This window comes from Acanthochromis polyacanthus, chromosome 7 (genome assembly GCF_021347895.1).
Source record: "Acanthochromis polyacanthus isolate Apoly-LR-REF ecotype Palm Island chromosome 7, KAUST_Apoly_ChrSc, whole genome shotgun sequence".
In the NCBI taxonomy this organism is placed as follows: Eukaryota; Metazoa; Chordata; class Actinopteri; family Pomacentridae; genus Acanthochromis; species Acanthochromis polyacanthus.
In genome coordinates this window covers 14,506,113-14,527,638 of record NC_067119.1, presented here as the reverse complement: position 1 = coordinate 14,527,638, position 21,526 = coordinate 14,506,113, and the positions used below count along the sequence as shown (strand labels likewise).

At 39.8% G+C, this 21,526-nt stretch overlaps 1 protein-coding gene across 2 annotated transcripts; it reads right to left on the bottom strand.

Moving 5' to 3' along the window:
* Positions 1–235: 235 nt before the first annotated feature.
* Positions 236–21,487, bottom strand: rnf122 (ring finger protein 122). Of its 2 annotated transcripts, none has more exons than XM_022209124.2 (6): positions 20,991–21,487; positions 12,804–12,960; positions 3,245–3,290; positions 3,114–3,155; positions 2,931–3,010; positions 236–1,946 (listed from the first exon to the last, which is right to left on the bottom strand). In XM_022209124.2, exons 1-6 carry the CDS (start codon positions 21,013–21,015, stop codon positions 1,832–1,834), a joined length of 465 nt encoding a protein of 154 aa, XP_022064816.1. In that variant the 5' UTR covers positions 21,016–21,487; the 3' UTR covers positions 236–1,831. The 2 variants fall into 2 exon arrangements, with proteins under 2 accessions (XP_022064816.1, XP_022064815.1); XM_022209123.2 differs by having other exon boundaries at positions 2,931–3,013; positions 20,991–21,486.
* Positions 21,488–21,526: the final 39 nt, after the last annotated feature.

Below are 21,526 nucleotides of genomic sequence, written 5' to 3'. Positions count from 1 at the left end.
TAGACGAATGCAAAATAATCTAATCTAATAATCTATTAAAGTGGAAGTTTTATTACTTTGCTTTTACATTAATTACCTTTAATTTAATTCTTTCCCAAAAGTTTCATTCACTCCACTAAGCTGTCTTGCAGGTTGACACATTTTTGTAGCACCTATATAGCACATCTTAATGCATTATTTCACCTGATGGTGGCGCCACATACATGACTGTCAAGAAATGATCAAGAGGCTGAGCAAACAGACAACTGTTTTTATTATTGTTCCAAGGTATTTACATCTGTTGAATTACAAAATGTGGAATGTGGCCAGAATCAGAGTGAATGTTTCCCTTTCATGTGTACTGAAAACGCAACAGGATCAGCTTTCTTTTTTCTTTTTTTTCTTTTCTTGGCACATAGACATTTAAATTACAGTGCAGGTGTCTGCTGGATCTGGACAATGTGCTTTGTGAGTTTTGTGCTCAATTTAGGCAGTGCTTTGCTTTCGGAATCACTGTAACTGGAAAAAAAGACTACGAGCGAAGAATGTAAAACAGGATCACCAGCAATGATGTCACAAAAATGTTGAGTATAAAAAAAAGGGAGATTTAGTTCCTTTCCTGATTCATTCACTGCTGTTGCTTCGTTCAGCTTCAAAACTTCACAGACATAGATTCTTTACAAGCAACCTGCCGCGCTGCATCCACACCTTAGTCTACTATTTTAGGAGGATGGATGCCTGAATACTGCCTTTTTGTCTGTGGGGGTGTGTGTGTGAATTCAAAGTGCAATATCTAAAAAAACAAAAAACAAAACAAACAACATATTTCTTAAAACAGTTACAGTGAGAGGCAGAATGTGTCAGTTCCTTCCATCTATATTAACACACACAAAAAGTCATCCCAGTGGAAAAACTGGAGCATGTACAGTCTGTAGAACGTCCCGGTATCAGTGCACCGGTGGGCAGCAGGATGGATTATAGGCATCATATCAAGAAAAACTGTGCTGACTTGATGAAGACATTTCTGCATGTGGATGAGAGCCTGAGCTGCACCCCGTCAGTAATGTGAATAATTTAAATCCTACTGATGAGGCATGAACTTATGTGACTTCAATTAAATCTTTAAAATTCAGTTTACAGTAGTGTACCCCGTGTACGATATGTCTTTGCTATTTATTCTCTTCAGCTTCAGATATTTTTTCTCATTCCTCTTCTGCCTGTTCTTTTTTCTAAAGACAAAAGCCCCATGTGCTACTACCAGCAGGAAATATAAATGCGTGTATCTGAGGATTTGACTCAAATCTTCATGTCTGTAAGAGCTTAGGAGGTCATTATTTTAACACAGGAGCTTCACTAATCTCCTCCAGAGTGGATATTATTTCTTGCCTGTGCCCACCGTCACACTCGTACACACTCAGAGGGGATCTGTGCTGCCCACAGAGCTCTGTCATCACTCGACACTCATTTGTCCACGTCGCTGTGAAAAAATCGTCTCCTCCACTTCAGTGCTGCCATTAACCTCACTCTAGGCAGCAAGAGAAGATGTGAAGGAACGGGTGGAGAGGGGGGATCTTGAAAGAAGAGTGGCGGAGTGATGTGTGGGTGGCTGAAGATAATCTCTCAGACACTACAAGGTGTCATGTTGCCATCACGGAGATTGTTGCTAAGCAACAGCATCCTTCAGAGTCTTCCTCCGGGTGGTAACTAGGTTACCCCAACTTATCATCATCGTGTTGTTGATTTGCTGATGGGTTTCAACTGCAAAAACAGTGTCCTTCCTCCTGTTGGTCACTAACTTGCTAGTTTTTGCCGGGCACCGGCATCCCCACCAGGGCTGGCGGGGGTCCGGAGGTTACACCAGTTCATCTAACAGAGTCCCTATGCTGTGTTGCTGCTCCGGGGGGCCGGCTATGGGTTTGTTACACATGGGGCAGACGCAGCGCACCTCCAGCCACTTCACCAGACACCTGAGTAGAAGAATACAGGAAGGAAAGACATGAGATGAAAAGCCACCAAAACTGGGGTCACAGGATCGCGACACATCCCGCTCATTTTCTCGCAGTGACGCACTTGTGACCCATGCATGAGTATGTTAGAGCCCTGCAGGAGTCGCAAATTCATCTGCAAAATTACAAGCAGCAATCACTGCTGAAATGTGACGCTGCCACCATTTGCTATTTTTGTGTCAGCAGCGTTTTTACAGGAACTATTTCTTGGCTGGGTGCAGCTGTTTCCTGGAGTCTGTGCTGGTTGCCTCACAGTTATGACAAGACCAAGAAAAGTTGATGCATTCTGGTCGAGAATTAGTCTCCTCCACACAATCCTCCATAAAACCCCAATGTGCCAGTTCACTGTTTGACATTAAACTAAGCAGATGTGTTCATTTTTGGGCAACGGAGCTGCTGGTAATGAGATTCGGTTTGCTTTGGATGGAATCAGGCTACTTACTTTCTACAGTTTCTCCAGTCCTTATCCTAAAAAGCAGGTTTCGGTGTTTAGCAGACACTCCTTCAGTTCTGGAAGAGATTCTTCAAGGATATCTGCTTTTAACTGAGCCTCTCCAGATACAAGACGACCTGGCTGCTGGCACATGCATTTCCCAAAATGTCAAACTGTTCTTTTAAATAGGCCTCCTACTTTTCAAATTCCTCTCACACATGTTCAGAGACACAATACACCGATTTTAGACACCTTAAAAAAATCACAAAACTGCTGTGCAAGTTCTGTCTGCTGTGCATGCTGGGATGAAGTGCAGCCCTGACCCCTCCTCTCTGATCCCAAACACAAATACACCACAAGGAGACATGAATGAATGACGAACACGCGGCTGTCTGGAGCCTCGACGCCTCGTCTAACTTTTGATCACCGAACTTCAGATCGAACATTTCCATTTTCATTTTAACGAGCCCAGGCAGGTGCAAAATGGCAAACAAGCGTGAAGCCCTACTCACTTCCTGTGGAAAGCGTGTTGGCATGGCAACACTCCCAGCTCGTCTTTCACTTTGAAGTCCTCCAGACACACAGCGCACGTCTGCTGCGTGAGTGATAGACAGTTGGTCATTAGGTGAATTTAGCATGACTTAGCAGTCTGAAGCAGAAAACTGTGCAAATGTGCACGTATATCTCATTCTTACCCCATGAAGACTCAGCTTCTTTGGATCCCCTTTTAAGACTACCTGTAGGAGTAAAAAAAATATGAGACATAAGAGAAATTTCTTAATATTGAAATCTTAAAAATGCTCCTAAATATGAACCCTAATCTTACCTCTCTGTATCCAAACCGCTCGCTCTGGGCTTGGTGTCGCAGTTTGCTGTGGACGAGTAAAGACACAAATTAATAAATAGCTTGTATAATTTCTATCACACTCAACAAATCACACTGTGCGAGTACTTTTTGTCTAAAGAGACAAAAGAAGCATTCAGATCCTTCACGTCACGAGTAGCAGCACAAGTGCACTTATGTAAAAATGCTCTGTTTAAAGTAAAAGTTCTGCATTCAAGGTTTTACTTCAGTGAAGGTCAGTGATGGAAAATGCATTTAGTCAAGTGCCGAACTTAAATACAGTTTTGAGGTACTTTTCTCAATCATTTTCTTTTTCTTTCTGTCTGATAGTTTTATATTTGTGCCATTTACTTCACTACATTTAACTGACAGCTATAGTAATTAATTAATTAATGTGCAAATTCTGAATTTACACACAAAATAGGATTTTCTTTGTTATGAAGTACACAACATAGGTAAGAATTAGCCCCCCCTCAACCAAATGCAACATTAAAATCATATTTATACATGATAGCATCATTATTAATAAACCAAACATATAATGTGTGATAATATAGTATTTATAAGAGTCTTTTTCTCGCAGAGAGAGAACTTTACCTGTGAGCTTAAGTACCATTTCCTACTAATGCTTCTGACCTTGCATGAAATTATAAATAAAGCAAAGGCAGTACTATTTGCAACTGAGCATTTTTATATTCTAGTTTTGCTCCTTTGATATTTGGTTAAAAAATGTAAATGCCAAAATGCACTTAAATCTGCAGTGAGTGATTTGCGGTCACATGGAGGCGGCAGAAACAAGAAGTAAAAATACAATACCAACACATTTCCGAACTTTTTAGCAAAAAGTGGCTTATCTACACAACAAGGAATCACACAGCAGCATTAGCAATCATTGAGGTTATGGCCACCTGACAAATTTCATTAGAAAACTATCTTACAAGGAATCATCTGCCTGTTTATCTGTTAGATGCTGAGTTTTGTTCACGAACCGCTTGGTAAATGTATCTTTTGTTTTGAGCTGGGCAAGTAAAGAGCAGATTTTTCAACTACTCATTGTAACTAAAGCTATTTTTCATTCAATAAACCAAGCAACATGAACTGAGAGATGCTAAAAGCTCCAAGCACAACTGAAAAAAGCTGAAGCATTGGGTGATAATTCTCTGTAAGTTTGTCACTACAACTTCCACAAAACAACCACAAGCGATGCCACAGAAGCATTCAGCAAAGTATTCTTAGAACATGACAAGCAAAACCACTCACTCTGCAGAACGTGGCCAGTTTGAGGGTGTAATAGTCTATATTATCATTATTATTAGTGATGCACCAACATCCAATCAGCATTTTAATGTTTGAAATGGACCTAAGCTCACTATTTAATATACTTCTGTGTAGTTTAACTGCACTAATTACATTGTATTAGATTTGGACAGTGACACAGTTATTTTTGAGCCTGTGAAAATGGAGCAACTATTGAGACAACATTTTGTCAAAATCCTTGAATTAAAGCTTGAAGTTTGCATTTTAATTGCACCTTGATGCTTCATTTTAAATCCATTGCGGCGCAAAGTCAAGAAAATTGTCCCACTGTTGAAATACTTTTTGCATTTACATCGATCATACGACAACTGATTGATAAATTTTGTGAATAAAAAGCTACAATAATTACCTCTAATTCGCAGAAAAGGTAGATAATATTGAATCGCTGTAGGTTCCACTATTTTCCACTTGATTATTAAGAAGAATCTGACTCCAGCAGCCGGTTGTTGGACACACACCACAGTTTCAATTAGTGTGGCTTAATTATGGGACAGCGTGTAACTGAAGGTTGTACTTTGATAATTTACTGTCACAAATCCATGGAGAAATACATGTTCCCCTGCAAGCGCACACAGGCTTTGTTCACAAGCTTAAGCAATCATGTAACTACACATAAAATGCTAACACACGCTGATGCACACACACACACACACACACACACACACACACACACACACACACACACACACACACACACACACACAGCTAATGAGTACGCTGCCTCTTTGAATCCCTGCACCGCCTCCAAAACCAACAATGGAGAGGAGATCTTTATCACTTGGCGAGCCTCGTCTGTGCGGGCGGTTATTTTTGGCCTCTTGTTTTTACATAACTAAACTTAGAACGTCTATCGCTGTCTATAATTCGGAGCCTGAAACTAAATGCAGCGTCTGAGATGAAAGGTGAATGTTTGTTTGTGATCAGATCCTCCTCAAAAATAATAGTAAAATGTGTCTCCGTGAGTGAGTGCTTAAAAGTGAGGAAACCACAGTTATTCGCTGTTTTCGTCGTTTGGTTTATTGTTTACGCTGATTGCTGCTAACAGTCTTCCATGTGAACAATGTGAGGATACAGGTCGTACATGTGTCGAGGCTTCCTATGCCTGGAGAATGATGTGAAGTAGGTGAAAGGGGGGAGCATGACGGAGATTTTTGGTGCTTAACTTCAGCTATTGTGCAAGAAGTGGTCGGCAAGAACAGAAAATCCCCCCGGCAAACCTCGAGTAACTTCCTAAATACTGTAGATTCCACTTTATTCTATGTTTGAGCATGAGACCTGTGGTTAATGGCGTTATCAAAGCCGGTATTTTCCTGCAAATTAGCATTCTACATCTTGGAAAACATCTGTGCTCTTCATTAGTGCCTTTGAAATCTGGCACTAAACAGCCTTTGTGTCTGTCTCTGTGAAGTCTCTTCTAAAAACTGGAGCACTAACAAGTGCTTGATTAATTAAATGATGAGTGTAAATGTATTCAGAGCACTGTTTGGATAAGAAACACATGTTTGAATGATTTTATAAGCACAAATTGACAAAAATTGTAAGTTCTTGCTTCTCAGCTGTGAGGATTTGCTGCTTTACTTTGTCTTATATGCTGACTGATACAAGCGAGCTGCTACAAGGAGCATTACAGGAGGTCATTCCTCTCCACAGCGATACGACTTTTCAATACGTCTGCATCTGGCCGATCACAAAAGGATGTTATCACTTTGCCTACTGATGAAACCACTTTACATAATGGACACTTTACATTCCTAACGTCATTCATTACATTATATTATCCACTACTTATCTCGTTTGCACATTTCTGTGTCACTCTTGTACATTTGGTTGATTATTTCTATATTATAATTTCAATATTTCCAAAAATATGCTGGAGTTAATTGATTATTCTAAATTTGCCCGTAAATGTGAGTGCGAGTGTGATGGTTTGTCCTGTTTTCAGTTACTGTATTGTTTTTAAGTTATTTTCTTGTGTTTTTTTTTTAGTTTTTTTTTTTTTTACTGCGAAACACTTTGGTCACCCTTTGGGCTGTTGTAAAGGGATATACAAATAAACTTTGAGTGACTGATATTTTTATCCTATTTTATTGTATTTTATTTTACCTTCAAACTTTATACCCCATCCTAATATTCTTTGTTGTTTTATTGTTTGTACCAATACTCATGCTGCTGTAACAACTGAATTTCCTTACGGGGATTAATAAAATCAGTCTCAGTCGAAATTTTAGGATTTGGAGTATATGTGCAACTATAGTATGAATTCTTTACAATTAACAGACATGTTTTAAACAAAATAATGGATTAAATGACCAAGAAAAAAAAGTAACTGGCAGAATAACCACTGCAAAAGTAGTTACAAATAAATATTTATCGCTCTTTTCCACTACAGGAACTTAATGACCCGAAGCTTCCTCAACCCTTTTGAGAGCTTCTGCTTTGCCTCCTACTACAGGAGGGATAGGATTTATCGTAAGTCATAGAAAAGGAGACAGCGGAGATGATCTCTTAATGTGGAAATTCCTAATTTCTGTATAAACAGAAGTAAAATACTGTAGTTATGTTGTCATGCTTTTTTGCTTCGCGGGGCTGCCTCCTGCAGGGTAACAAGCCCACAATTTGCCTCCAAAGCAAGTGGCGAGCAGCGGAAGAAAAAGCAGAACCCAGGACAAGAAAAATGATTTAAAAAAAAACCTATTAGTCTGGTGATGGTTCTAGTTTCCAGAGGTTGAAACTCTGTCAGTGAAAGTCTCAGTGCCGGCCGACTTGTGCTCTTTACTTTACAATGAACAGTCTGATGTTCCTGCATTTCTCCAGCTGTGCTTTTCTCACAAAATGAAACATTTTTTTTAATCATTTGTAGGTCTAGATTGTCAGCCAAACACATCCATGATCCACACATTTTTGCTCTTTGAGTAATTTGTCTATATGATTGTTTTTTTGTGTTTTCTTGAGTTATATGATATGAATTCAATTTACAGAAAAGTTATTTAGTACCTCTCTTTTAGAGCTCTGCTTGTTGGGCAATTTTCTTAATTTTTAACACACTGTTCTTACATTTTTAATTCGAATTACAAAACCAAACCCTTCATTCATCCCTTGATTGTCGAATCAATCACCTTGTACTGTTTTTAATACAACACCAACCATTTATATGGAGCCTGAGTGGCCACTTGAATAATCAGAGGCCCCTTGTCCTTATTCTGTCTGTTATTATAATTAAGGGTTAAATTGATTAATGAAAAAAGAATCAACTTTAATAAATGAAACTTGCAGTAGACAGATAATCAAATATGCCAATCAAGTATTCCATTTCCTTATTCTGCATTCAAATAGCAAGTAATAAAAATGATAAAGTAATTAACCCCTTGACGCCTGAATTTATGTACAATTAAATTTTAAAAAAGTGTGTTTTTGCTTTCCATCTGATGCTAAAATAAGTGGAGATTGTTAATTTTATAGAACACATAGTCATGTAGAACAGATAAATAATAATAATAACAGATATATAATAATTAGGTCCCACTCTGACCGGTTCTACGAGAAACCAGCGCTTTCAGAAGGTTCTGAGGTACGTATTGAATATACACAAACTGGCATTTGGGGAACGGATGCGCTATCTCAGCTGCAGTCTGAATGAAAGTGACATGAAGTGAATGCGGCATCAAGAGGTTAAAAATGAAACTGCTAAATTAGGTTTAAAGGGTTTTTACTTTAGCTTTTTGTTATTCCATCTGCAAATTTGCTATCATGCTGCCTCTTGCACATGGTTTGTGCATTTATGGTTTATGTGCCACCTAAAAATAAAAAATAAGACTTAGAAATGTCCTTCTTTTTGGAGGAAAAGCAGTTTTTTTCAATGAAGATGATGTTTAATTAATCAGAAATACAGTTTAGACATTGCTAATGTGTTAAATGACTGTTCTAGCTGGAAACATCTGATTTTTAATGGAATATCTCCATAGGGGTAGAGAGGAACATTTCCAGCAACCATCACTCCTGTGTTCTGATGCTACATTGTGTTAGCTAATGGTGTTGAAAGGATAACTGATGATTAGAAAATCTTTGTGCAATTCTGTTAGCACATGAATAAAAGTGCAAGTTTTCATAGAAAGCATGACATTGCCTGACTGACCCCAAACTTTTGAATGGTATAAAAAAATGGTTTCAGCAGTCCCATTGTTGCTTTTGAATAAACAGTCTTTTCATTCAGCCTTCCAGGGTTTGCAGAGGCAGTTTTTAAAAGTTCTGTGGCTTTATTGAGAAAGACAACATTTTTATTTCGCAGATTTAACCGACTTAAAAGGGTGTCTCTCTCCTGATAAACTGCTGACTGTGTTTCTCTGTTCACATGCGTCTGACCTCCAGCCTGCCCTTTCTGCTGCTGTTCTGAATGAACTGTCACTTTTTCTAAACTCTGCCAGCCCTCCAGTTTTCTGCAGTTCAGATAACGTGTTTCCAGCCTCCCAGTGCTCCAGGAGATTTAGAAAAGAACAATTTGTCATCTTATAAACTGCTGTTAAATTCACGGTTCAGATGTAAAGCTTTGCTGTGTCCAAAAACCCACTCGGCTGTACTATAATGAACAACAGTGTTAGGCTTTTGAAGGTTGCCTGCAGCAGTTTCCTCCTTTGAATTTTGGACCGTTTTGGGATTTCTTAGTGAATTGAATAAGTCAGTAATTTAATACAGGGGAAGTCACTTTGATTGCTTCATATCCCTGCTTGCCCCTACACTTTCTGGACTCTCAAAATATCCCTCAGACAAGCTGCTACAGAACATAAAGCCCTTCACTGTTGGAGCAGATCGGGGCGTAATTAATGATGGGATATTTTTAGCGTGTCCTGGTGGCACCTTCTATGTATTTTCACTCTTTGCAGGTGCTGCTGCGTACATCCCGGCTTCGTGCCAAGAGCAGCATCTGTTAGAATGTGGAATAGCTGTAAGACATTAGTGTGTTTTAGCAGGAATAATTAAAGGAGGAATCCAAACATAGGCAAACAGAGTCAGACACCAACACTGAGAGACTGAGCCTCCCTGAGAGACATAACATGAAGCCTGTCCCCAACACAGAATGGCATTCATCACTCAGTATTCATCTGGTGAATCACCCGGTCTATAAATGAATTCACAATCACACTCCTACCCAAGACTACCTTCGGCATGTTAATGGAGCCAAAGGAAGTGACTCACTGGTTATGATTCACAGGCGAGCACTTTAAGGGAAACAGGAACGACCTGAGCTTTTTCTGACAAAACTGATGGTCGATTTTGTGGCAACCGCCGTCCGAAGCACACACTTAAGATTACATGTGTGTGATTTCAACACTAGAAAATGCTGTCTGACAATCAAAGATACATGCTGATAGTTGCTTTTGTCAGTAGTTCATACTAACAGCTCTAATTTTCCTCATGGCAATGTTAAAAATATCACTCAAAATTGTCAACGGATGCTTGAACATTCAGGTTTCTTGGAGAGCTGAAACACAGCAGTCTATGCTTTCTTAAAATAAGCATTATCACCAAATATTGTCCACTTTTAATTCATTAAAAACAGTTGTCATCTGACGTCCATCACCAGATGGAGTTTGCATAGTTGTCACATCATCGTACATGTTCAAGAATTCATGTTTTTGTCCATTAAGTTCACCACAAGTCCATTTAGAGACTGTTTTTAAACTTTTTCTTTTCCATCAGTCAGTTTGACTTTGTGTTTTTTTCTTAAGCCAACATGACCATCATCCAAAATAAGTTCTTTATTTACTCATTCATTACTCTGTGTATCTTGGACATTCAGTTGTTTACTGTATATTAAGCAGAAAATTGAGATTTCTGGCAGCAATCAGCATCACTTTGCATCATAAGTGACTCCTTTGCAAAACAAATTACAGATGCGGGCACTGCTATCTTGCACTTTGGACGTCATTTACAACCAAAGCCTACACAGTTGCGACTATAAATCTCTATTTTTATGTTTTAATTGAAGTAAGAAGTTTATTAAGTCAATGACACTGCCATGTTTTTTGCTAGAATTCTGTTTTATCCAAATTATAGAAACAAAAGGAGCTACACAGGAGAAATTTGCACAAACGTGAGCCAAAAAGTGTTTCATACCATGACATCCACATGCATACGTAGTCTGACATTTCCCTTTGTGCTTTCTATTTTCCAGACAGCACGCTGACCCAGTGCGGTTCCAACAGACAGACGCTCGTTTCTAAAACTGTTTGGCATTTTGATTACATGTTGGACAGTGATTCAAAATCATATGAGTCCAAAAATGGCACGACACATTATGAGATGTCGGGTAATTTCCCAAATTCAGATGCTGAGTCAAAGAAAGCTCAAGATCAAAAACAAAGCCTCCCACAGGTGTTGTCGTTTCCTGATGAGGTTTTGTATGCCGCAGACCTTCATGTGCCATGATTGTGTTCACTCCCACTGTGTGCTATTCAGGCCGTGGTTATTCTGAGCAGAGGTTCTCTGCAGTTTTCCTCACTGCTGTCCTCACACATTGTGGTGGGTAGTTTCCTGTTGCCTCATATTCCTTCCTTCGGACACAAACGTCCCCTCGGCTCATCAGGGAGTTCACAGTCAACAGCAGGAGAGGTCACCCTGTTCCTCTTTTTTTCCTACCTCCGTCCCTCCCTCACTGTGTTTATGTCCTGCACACAAACACAGAGTCCCTCTGTGGAGAGTGTTTTGAAATGTCAATGTCAAAGTCAGTGCACTAGCAAAATTTGTTGCAGACGTTCGTGGACCACAGAGGATGAACTGCAGGCTTTGTCGATCCCCTGACTTTTCCTGCAGCTTAATAATGCAGTCCACATACGTGTGCACAAAATATCTTAGCAGCCACTGAATGGATCAGCATGAAATATCTAAAAGATGATTATGGTCCCCAGAGGATGAATACAACTGACTGCAATTATTCATTATCTCTTCCTCTACTGTCATGTCTAAAATTTTCACTTTATAGCGAACAGCTGAACATTACAGCTGTTAATCGGCTTGTTAAGATTGTCAGTGGAAGGGGTTTAATCATATGCAGATTACATAGTTGCAGGACTACTGAACAGCCAGAATAGAAAGTAGGTAACACCTGCCCACTGACTCCAAAAACAGGTTGAAACATAATTCAAATTTGATGGACCATTGTCAGGTCATAATATTGTTGAAGTGCCATCTTTTCCCTTCTACTGTTTGAGATGTACGTTTTTAGAATAAGTGTGTTGAATAATTGTTGTTTAATCTGAGATTTTTTACCACCAAAGGCAGGTTCAGTAATTACCCCCATCTGCCAGCCTACTATATTAAATTTTGTATCGTGGCTTTGTGTGTTTGTGTAATTCTCTTGAGATTGTCTTTATGAGTCTGTTAGCATGCTGGAGTAAATATAAAAGTCTGTCTCCAGTTGATTGAACCCATAAAAACTCATCTCTGTGTACTTATTTAATTTCTTTTTTCCAGGCAAATAACCTCTTCCTGCCGTAAAATAGCTAGATGAAACTCTACACCGTTGCTTTCTTTAGAATGTGCAGATCTATGAAGTCCCTGCCTCTCTACACCCAACCCTCCACTACTTACTGCAGCTCAAGCACACCAGCTCACCTACTGCTCTGCTGAACACTGTAAAACTGCTCAGCACTACACAATGGCAAGTTCTAAGATTGGAATAATGCAGCCATAAATGCTCATAGCAGAAGAACAATGATAAAGAAAGTCCCAACCTGCAAGTTCACAGGATTGGTTCCTTTAATTTGCTACATAACAAACTGTGAAAGTCTGTGTCTGTGTTTTTTGTCATGGTAAATTACAGTTTCAAAAGGGAAATGCCCAGCCGTGACTGCTTATTTCCCTCATGATATGTCTTTTAGGATACAAAAAAAACTGAATGGAGTCTTTTAACTTTCTAGAACGAAAACAACCACACTGAAACCTTTTAGAGGAATCCAGCCACAGACAAACTTCAGTTACAGACGTGATGCAACCTCAGTCTAACCCAACTGCAAGTCATTTTCCGCAAGCTTATGCTTATCTGCTTCTGTAGCCGAGCGCACTTTGCAGACTGCAATAAGGTGGAGGAAACCCGGCAGATGCTAACTGCTAGCCTGGAAAATGAACTGAAACCTGTTTAGCAGCAAAGTGCATGATCTATATGTGATGTTCTCACATTGCCTTTTCACACCTTCCTTGTGTTATCTACATGTTTCCTGTTGCCTCTCACCTGATGAAGTAACAGCAGAAGATGAGGCTCAGGATGAAGACGAAGATGCCTGTCCCGAAGATGACCATGTAGATGTTGAGGGGCAGGTCCTGGAAGGTGATGGGCGGCATGGTGCACGACTTGTTGGAGTAAACCAGTCCCAGACCACAGAAGCACCCTGAACACAGACAGATAAAAGGTTCAAAGGTACACTTACAGGATAAGTACAGCAGGAGATTCAAGGTTCAAGAGTAGCCAGAAAAGCCAAAAAATAATGAAGGCTTGACAGTGCCACACACACAAATATGCCTCAAAACACAACTGAATGTACACACATTTCTTTTTAAAAGTACTCGACTATTCATGGGCAGCTGAGAGTCAGACCTGCAGCTGTGTCTGCCTCTAATGGAAGCCAGAAACTGAGGCTTTAAGTACAATATGCACAGACACAAAAGGCTAAGGGGAAGGGTTAGAGCAAGACAGCCACTGCATTTCACTGTGATGGAAAATGAGTCCTTTTTAGTGTACTTAAAAATGTAAAACAGTCTTAATGCGGTATCCAAGCAACATGGCTGATTCTCTTAACGCACTTCTTTGTCTGATATTAATGTGAGTGACTGAAGTCGACAGCTTAGAACGTAACAGTCACACATGAAAGGATTATATTTTGTCAAGCCGTCTTATGTGGAATGGAAATTAAATATTTTTAACAACACTGTTGAAATCTGGTTGGTGAGTTTTAAGTCTTAAAGTACTCACACTCTGAGAACCAGTGAGTATAGTTTAATGAAAATGGCAACATAAAATCTCAAACTGATGCTTTTTTTAAAATTATGATATCTGTATTCTTGTACTGGGAGGGGAATCGCCCACAAGCAATTCCTCTGGTTATAGAATTAGAGCAAAGATGCTCCCCTCACATGTTCCATTGTCTTGAACTGAATACTTTTGAAAGAACACTGCAGCACGGTCCAATCAAAACAGATGATATTCCCATTAGAGGTGCCCTCCTTTGTCCAGCCGTCTAGTTTTTATGCTACACTCCTGTGCGAGTTTGCTTTCCCATGAAATAGATCATCGCTGCTTTCTGCAGGCCAGAGGTGGAGGAACAAATATGGCATGACATTGGACAGGTTTTTGAAAGCGTGTGGTTTACAGTATATAATGGGGTGTGTCTATTATCATTTATTTCATGGCTGGCGATTCTTGTTTGTGATTAGTTGGAAGGAGTGGATAATTTATTTATTTGTCAACCCTGAAACCCGTCAGCAGATTTGAAAGTCATGTTATCTTTAAAAAATTCCCTAAATGGCAACATTTATCAGATCTGTCATCTGTGATGTGCAGCCGTTTTGGAAGACGTGACCAAAATGAAGCTTAAAATGGCAGAATTTTTTTTCAAATATTTATCCCCTATTATCCTTCATTCTACATGTCTCATTTAACAATTTGCCTAAAGCAAATCGCTGGTATTTACCATATGCTGTACAAAACAAAAAATTACACACTTCACAAACAAGAAGTCATGAGTGGCTCAGCTGTGACCAACAATCCTGGGAAAAAGTCAGGGACTTCCCAGCTGAACTGCGTAAAAAAAAATTCCTTTACAAGTTTTGCTGCCCTGTACCTGTTTAGCTAGAGGCAGCAGAGAACTGTATTTTACATGTAAACCACACAACACAATCAAAAATACTGGAGTTCAACTGATAATTTCAGTACTTTAGACAGATGGTAAATAACGTCGTCATCCAATCCTGCAGAAGTAACCTGAAATTCCCAGACTGTGAAGCAAACCAAAGTAGACAAAGAGAGTCGAATCAGACAGAAAGAGACAAAGAGAGCACACTTGTGTTTTGCGTCTGTGTGAGTAATGACAAGTCAGTATCTGCATGTGAGAGAGGACTTTGTGAGACTGGGGTCACGCTAACCCTGTGAGTGATAGTGAATCAGAGCTAGCACAGCTGACACAAGCTTCTATATATCAGAATGGCAACAAGACAGAAGGCAGGTTTTTATTTTTGAAAAACTACATACACACTGTGACAGTTAATGAAATCAGCTTGTGTATTGTTTTGCAGAGTTCCAGACTCTTGGCCTTCTAGAGACACAGCAGCAAACGTATCGTAGAAACAAACTGTACCAAACTGCACAGATAAGAGCTTCACCTGAAATGAATTCACCACCCACTCGTTTCTTCTCTAGGCTGCCTGGACTAGTAGGAGTGAATGTGCTGGCTGTCTATGTTTACTAGTTCTGAGATGGACCTGCAAAGTGAGCAACATGCGGAGGACGAATGGCAAATGAGATGGATAGTAAATGGACATAATAAAGAATGGAGGGCTAAAGAAACAAAACCATTGGATGGATGGTAGGGCAAACAGATTGGTAGCTGGACAGAGAGATGGATGCATAGATGATAGATAGATGGATGGATGTGGATTAATAGATGACGGCTGGATGGATTAATGAATGCAAAAATGACGGGATGAATAGATGGACAGATGTATGGATGTCAGGATGACGGAGAGATGGATGGATGGACATAAACTGACATAAATGATGGACTGAAGATGGATGAATGGCTGATTAAATGGTTGGTCAGATGGACGGAGTGAAGGATGAATGATTGCCTAGATAAGTGGAAAGACATAAATGGACTGTTGGATGGACAAGCAGACAGATGTATGGATTGAACAGACAGCTGGGTGAAGACCTTTACCAGTCTCATTCCACTGCGATGGGTATTGTTTTCTTGAGGGTTCTTTGTTGTTTTTTTCTTATAAATCGATGCTGGTATTTCTAGTCCCTGCTGTAGCCAAGGTGACACGTTGACATTTCTATCTGCCACTTCTCCCGCCTCGGAGTGGAAACTGCAATATGAGAAGATCGATAATTCCCGCCTTTTGATTCCATGAGTGCAGATTCTCCATTAGTCAAGGCTCGTCGATGGCTGAACGTTCAAGTTCCACCACTTTAGAGAGGGGCGATCATTACCAGAGGCGACAAAGTCTAAGCCTCAATCAACAACGTCCACATGATGATGTAAATAAGACACCAATAGGCAGAGCTGCAGCCGGGACTTCATTAACAATGAATCAAATTTGAACCACCAGTTAAAATTTGTAAAATTGCACACAATATTTAGAGAAGAACAACAATTATTCAATTACGTCTTCTGTGAAAACCTGTAAAAATAGCCCTACAATGTGGTCTAAATATCATGTCAAAGCCCTTTCCGCACAGTCTGAACAGCCTAAAGAGGTCAAAACTCCAACAACACTAAGCATAGCATAAATTCAGTGGTGGAAAGGAACCAAGTATTTAAAATTAGTTGCTCTACTCCGGTATTTAAACTTACAAGGTTATAAAACACACTGGTTTGGGTTTGATCTTTTGCAATAAACCAATTTCTAGTTGAGGCCCTTTGTCACATTTCCAATATCTGAACAGATGAGAAACAGTGATTTTGTAGTTTAAATGTGTTGAATCTCTTAAGTCAAATAACAAACAGGTAACATTACCCAACATTTTGAAAAAATGCACAAGTGGACAAAATTAATAGAAATGTTAGTAACAGAGCTTTCTTTTCCTTCTCTTCCTTTTCATGTATCATCTAATGACCAGTCTGTTTGGGTTTGTGACCCTTTGGAGGGGCCCGACCTCTAGGTTGAAAGCTACAGCCCAACTGATAATGGATTTTTTTTTAAGCTAATAGCAGCAATTATAGTTGATTGTGTAAAAACATCTACACAACCCTTACCCGTACAAAGGCATCTTTTTTGCCTTCAAATTGTTCAATTCCTGTCTTTTTAAAATAGTTTTGGCCAAGAAATGTGGTCAGAAGCACATTTTACAGTGGACAAGACACTTGTAATTTGATTCCCTGATACAAAAAAAACTGTAATGAACCAGTATCTATTGGACTCAACCAACTGTAAGGATTCTTCTCACCTCCTCCACTACTTCCTCCTACTGAGCAGCCACCATAAGGTGCCACCTCTATTGTGTCCTTCATCACTTTTGCCATTATTGCCTGAAATAAATAACACAGGGCCCACACAGATCCTTGCATCTATAAATTAGTCCTTGACAAGTACTGACTCTATCTAGAATATATGTAAAATACAATAATGTTTATATCATCTTGCAATTGAGTAATTAAAACTCACTTCACCGCCAACACCTAAATGTCAGTTACACGCAGAAGGAAAAGCACTAAAAAATCTAATGATGTCATATCATAATGTGAGTCTCAGCGACCAATTTTCTGCAGAATGACTTTGATGCTGTAAGTGCAGCTTTTTGATTATACTCCTGCACTTCTGTTCAAGCAGATTTTAAAATGAAAGGCTTTTACTCTCACATGTTTTTAATAATCTAAGTGCTGCTGGAGTTTAGGCTTCTTCAGACTATTTCTCTTCCTCATAAGGAATATGGAAGTAGGTGATACCGTGCCAGATAATCCATCGCCTTACCTGAAACAGTCAAATGATTAGATATTTTGTCAAAATCAGCCAAATACATGTGGCATGTGCATTTTCACATCGTATAAATTCCTTTTTGTGTCATTAGATCCTCTGTATTCCCAGAATATCACTGAGGATGTGATCTAAGTGTCCGCACTCGCAGTTGAATATGCGTGAGGATGTTAACATGCAAACAAACAGTCAAGATGACCTAATTTTCTCCATCATCTCTTGCATGTGTCAAACAATCTGCTTCTCAAAGATCATCCGCAGACAAAGAGGCGCATACAGCGACAAAAGGAGGGAGTTTATGTCTGTTCCTGTATTCATGTCACTGCACAGCTGATGGCACAAATCACCTGTGAAGCCGCTGCAGACTCCAGATCTGGGTCATTTGTATTCAAGTCATTGTGTACGTTTGTCATGTCTGTATGGATGAGCACTCGCATTTTCCTCCTTCTCATTCATATGCACAGAAACCAGATGGCTATATGTGATATTTTGCTTTGGGTGGAGCCTCGCATGACCACTGACCTATATATTGGCGCTCTCGTGAGGCGCCCCGTTGCCATGGCGCCAAGAGTAGCAGAAGCAGGGAAAAAGGATGAAAGCTCGCTAGAGAAAGTTCTCATTTTGAGGACAGAGGAAATCTGAGTCAGACAGATTCTAGTGTTGTTGTTTCAAAAAAAAAAAAAAAAAGGCAGGAAAGTCCCGCCATGATGCGACGGAGCTGTACAATACCTCGATTATGGCAGCTTCTCTGACAGCTCCTATGAGATGCCTGGTGGGGTTTTGTCCTATATACGCCACCTTCACACAAAGCGGCTTCGGCTGCTGCTGCTTGCACTAAAGACAGAGCTTCCCATCAAATATTCAGCAGTTCACATTGGGGGGAAACACTCAGGCTTGCTTGCCATGGCTGCTGCTGTTTTCAATGAGAAAGTAGGTTGGGTCCAAAACTCAACATCACATGCATGAAAGCGCTACATGTGTCATGCAGAGAGCCGAGCAGACGCTGAGCCGTGGCAGCCTGATACTGCTTCAGTTTTCCAGCAGAATGTCACTCTTTGATACTGTGCATGTGTGTGTGTGTCTGTGTGTGTTTCCCCCGTGAATAGCAGGGGAGTTTGAGCAGCACAAAGGGAGTAATTGTTCATGTCTGAACACCACCAACAGTCGGCCGAGGAGGCTGCCGGAGCTGTTGCGTTCACACAGGCAAAGTCAGAGGGAAAAACACCACCAATCCATCATCTGCACCAGGTCTCACCGTGACAATGAGGCACTGACACACCATTTCACTGCAATGAAGGGGCTCATTTTGTTCAAGGATGACTGATGCTCCTCCGGACGCAAACATCGGCCTTGGACAAGACAGAGAAGTTGTTCAGACTTTTCATCTTTTCGAAGATAATTGCTTGAGGCCGAGATGAGTGTAAGTGAGAGACCGCAGATAGAGTAAATCAGAGTAAACAAGATTACCCAGAGAGGCAAAATGTTACACACACTGCACAATGGCTGGCCCAGTGTGGCTCAATGGGGATCATTTTAGATGAAAATAAAAGATCCTATTGATCAAGGAGTCTCTTATTCTTTTGTTGAGTAAAGAAAAAAAACCCATTGACATTCAGATTTTAAAATAAAACACAACTAACAAGTGGGTAAGATTTTAATTTAAATCTCTATTTAGCATTTATAAGCAATATATAAACCTTTAAAGAATGATTTATAATGCACTTTAACCTACAGGGCTGCAAATCATCATTATTGATGTTGTTCTTGATTGATTGTTGTGCCTACGAAACGTCAAAGAATCATGAAAAATACCCCACAGCCATAGGCGCTATATCCAATTAGCTTGTCTTATTATGCAGCAGTTCAAAGATAATCAGGTTACTCTCATATTTGACAAATGCAAGATTCAAACGCTCACATCCACCTATATTTTCTGCAAAACATATCTCTCCAATATGATCTAACTATAGTGTCAAAATCTTTTCTACACAACTGCTTCTTTGGTTTTCATCTGAAAATAGTCTGAAGAGGTTAAAACTCCAACTGCATTCAAAGCACAGTATGAAAACCAGCAAAGTACATTTAGTCAGCTGCTTGGACTAAGTTTTTAAAATTCTAAGTGAATATTACTGGCCTCGGTTACTCAAGTGAAATCACATTAGATGAAAATAAAAGATTCTACCAATTATTGAGTCTCTTTTTCTTTCAATCAATAAAAGGAAACTGGCTGACATTTAGATAATTGCGGTTTTAAACTAAAACACAACTAACAAGTGGCCAATAGTTTACCTTCTTTAGTCTTTATAAGCACGATACAGAACATTTACGACATGATTAATTACACACTTTAACCTACAGAGCTGCAAACAATCATTCTTCATCACATTCTTGATCAATTGTTGTGCCGATAAGATGTCAGAGAAAGGTGAAAAATACCCCACAGCCATAGGAACAATATTCAAATACCTTGCCTCATTATGCCACAGTCCAATGCTAATCCATTTACTATAATTTATAACAAATACAAGAGTCAAATCTCCACACTCGCTCAGAATTGCTGCAAAACCTACATCCCTACAACATCATGTCAAGGCCTGTTTTACACATCTGCTTCTTTTTGGCATTGAAACAGTCTGAAGAGGTGAGAAGTTCATCAGCATCAAGCACGGGCCAAAGACCAGCATTGGCAAGTTACTGAAAATTATTATTCAGGTGCTCGACTATGATATTTAAACTATAGGCTAAAAAATGCATCGCCCAGAGAAGCAAACACATCACAATGACCGGCCTTGTGTCACTCAGCTGCAATCATTTGAAATGAAAATAGGGGAATGTATTGATGGAGGAGTTTGATATTCTTCTATCCAATAAAAACAACTGACTGACATTCAGATAACTGATGCTTTACATGAAAATACAACTAACAAGTGGGCAACACGTTAACTTAAGTTGCTCTCTTTAGCATTTATAAGCAGTATGCACAACATTTAATACATGATTTATAACACACTGTAATCTACAGAGCAGCAAATAACCATTATTTATTATATTCTTGATTAATTGAAAGAGAACTGTGAAAAATCCCTCTCAATTTACGATCACAAATGACACATACAAGACTGAAATCCATGCATTTGAGAAGTTAGAATCAGGAAATATACAACATGTTTGCCTTGAAAAGCTTATTAAAACTGTTCCTGATCAATTTCCTATTGACTGAGCAGCTAATCAATTAAAAAGCAGCTCTAATAATGTATTTATAAGCAGCTATAAGAGCATTCTAACTATTTCTAGCTGTGCAGTGTTTGTCAGACATATTTTACACTACTATAACTGTTTTTCTATACTGGCACTCATTTCTGTGGACTTCCACTTGTGGGTTCTCGCATGAGGAAGTACAGTTGCTGACAAATTTATTTGGAAAAAAACACGTATCTATCTACACTTATTTATATGATTATGGTGTGTTACAAACCACTTAAATGCTGCTTTTAAATCATAAACGTGGCGGGTTTAAATGAATAATAAGCCAAAGCACAAATGAAGAAACATACATCTTAACGGGAGCAATTCTCTTCAGTAAGGAGCACAACTTTTCTCTCAATGGAAATGCTTAAATGTAGAAAACACTGGTGTGATTCCCATCCAGGACTTGCATTTTGGATGTATTGCACATTATCTCGCAGAGGCCTAACAAACACAGCTCCCACAGTAGAAAATGACTGCTCACCGTTACACCACTGAAACGGGTGCATCAATGCACCAGAGGGAGTCCTTGCCGGCGGGATCCGATTCGTGTTTACCAACAAGCCGCAGCCGCCTGAGCCGATGGATGACCGCAGCGGAGCGCACGACTGGAGCCGGAGACTGAGTGCCAGCTGTGTGAAAGGTGAGCCACACAAAGGCACCTGTGAAGAGGTCGTAAAAAGACGAATAAAAATGAAGATGAAGGGGCGTTTTTCTTTTCTTTTTTTTCTGTCTTGGATGTCGTTTTCTAGCTGAAACTGCACCGGGTTTCTGTCACACAATGTGCGTCCTGGTTCATCCTCGCTGAGCCAAACAGCAGAAACGGTGCCGTGGATCTCCCCTCGCTGCTCCTCGCTGAGGCTGCTCTGGCTGTGTTATTATTAATAGACGGCATGACACTGACCCAGCAGCAGCATCTATGTGAGAGGGGAAAAACTAGAACACTGGCTCGATTTTCTGCTGCTCCCGCCCCCGACGGACGCTACTGACAGCCGGACGGACCAATCCGCTGCGCCCAGT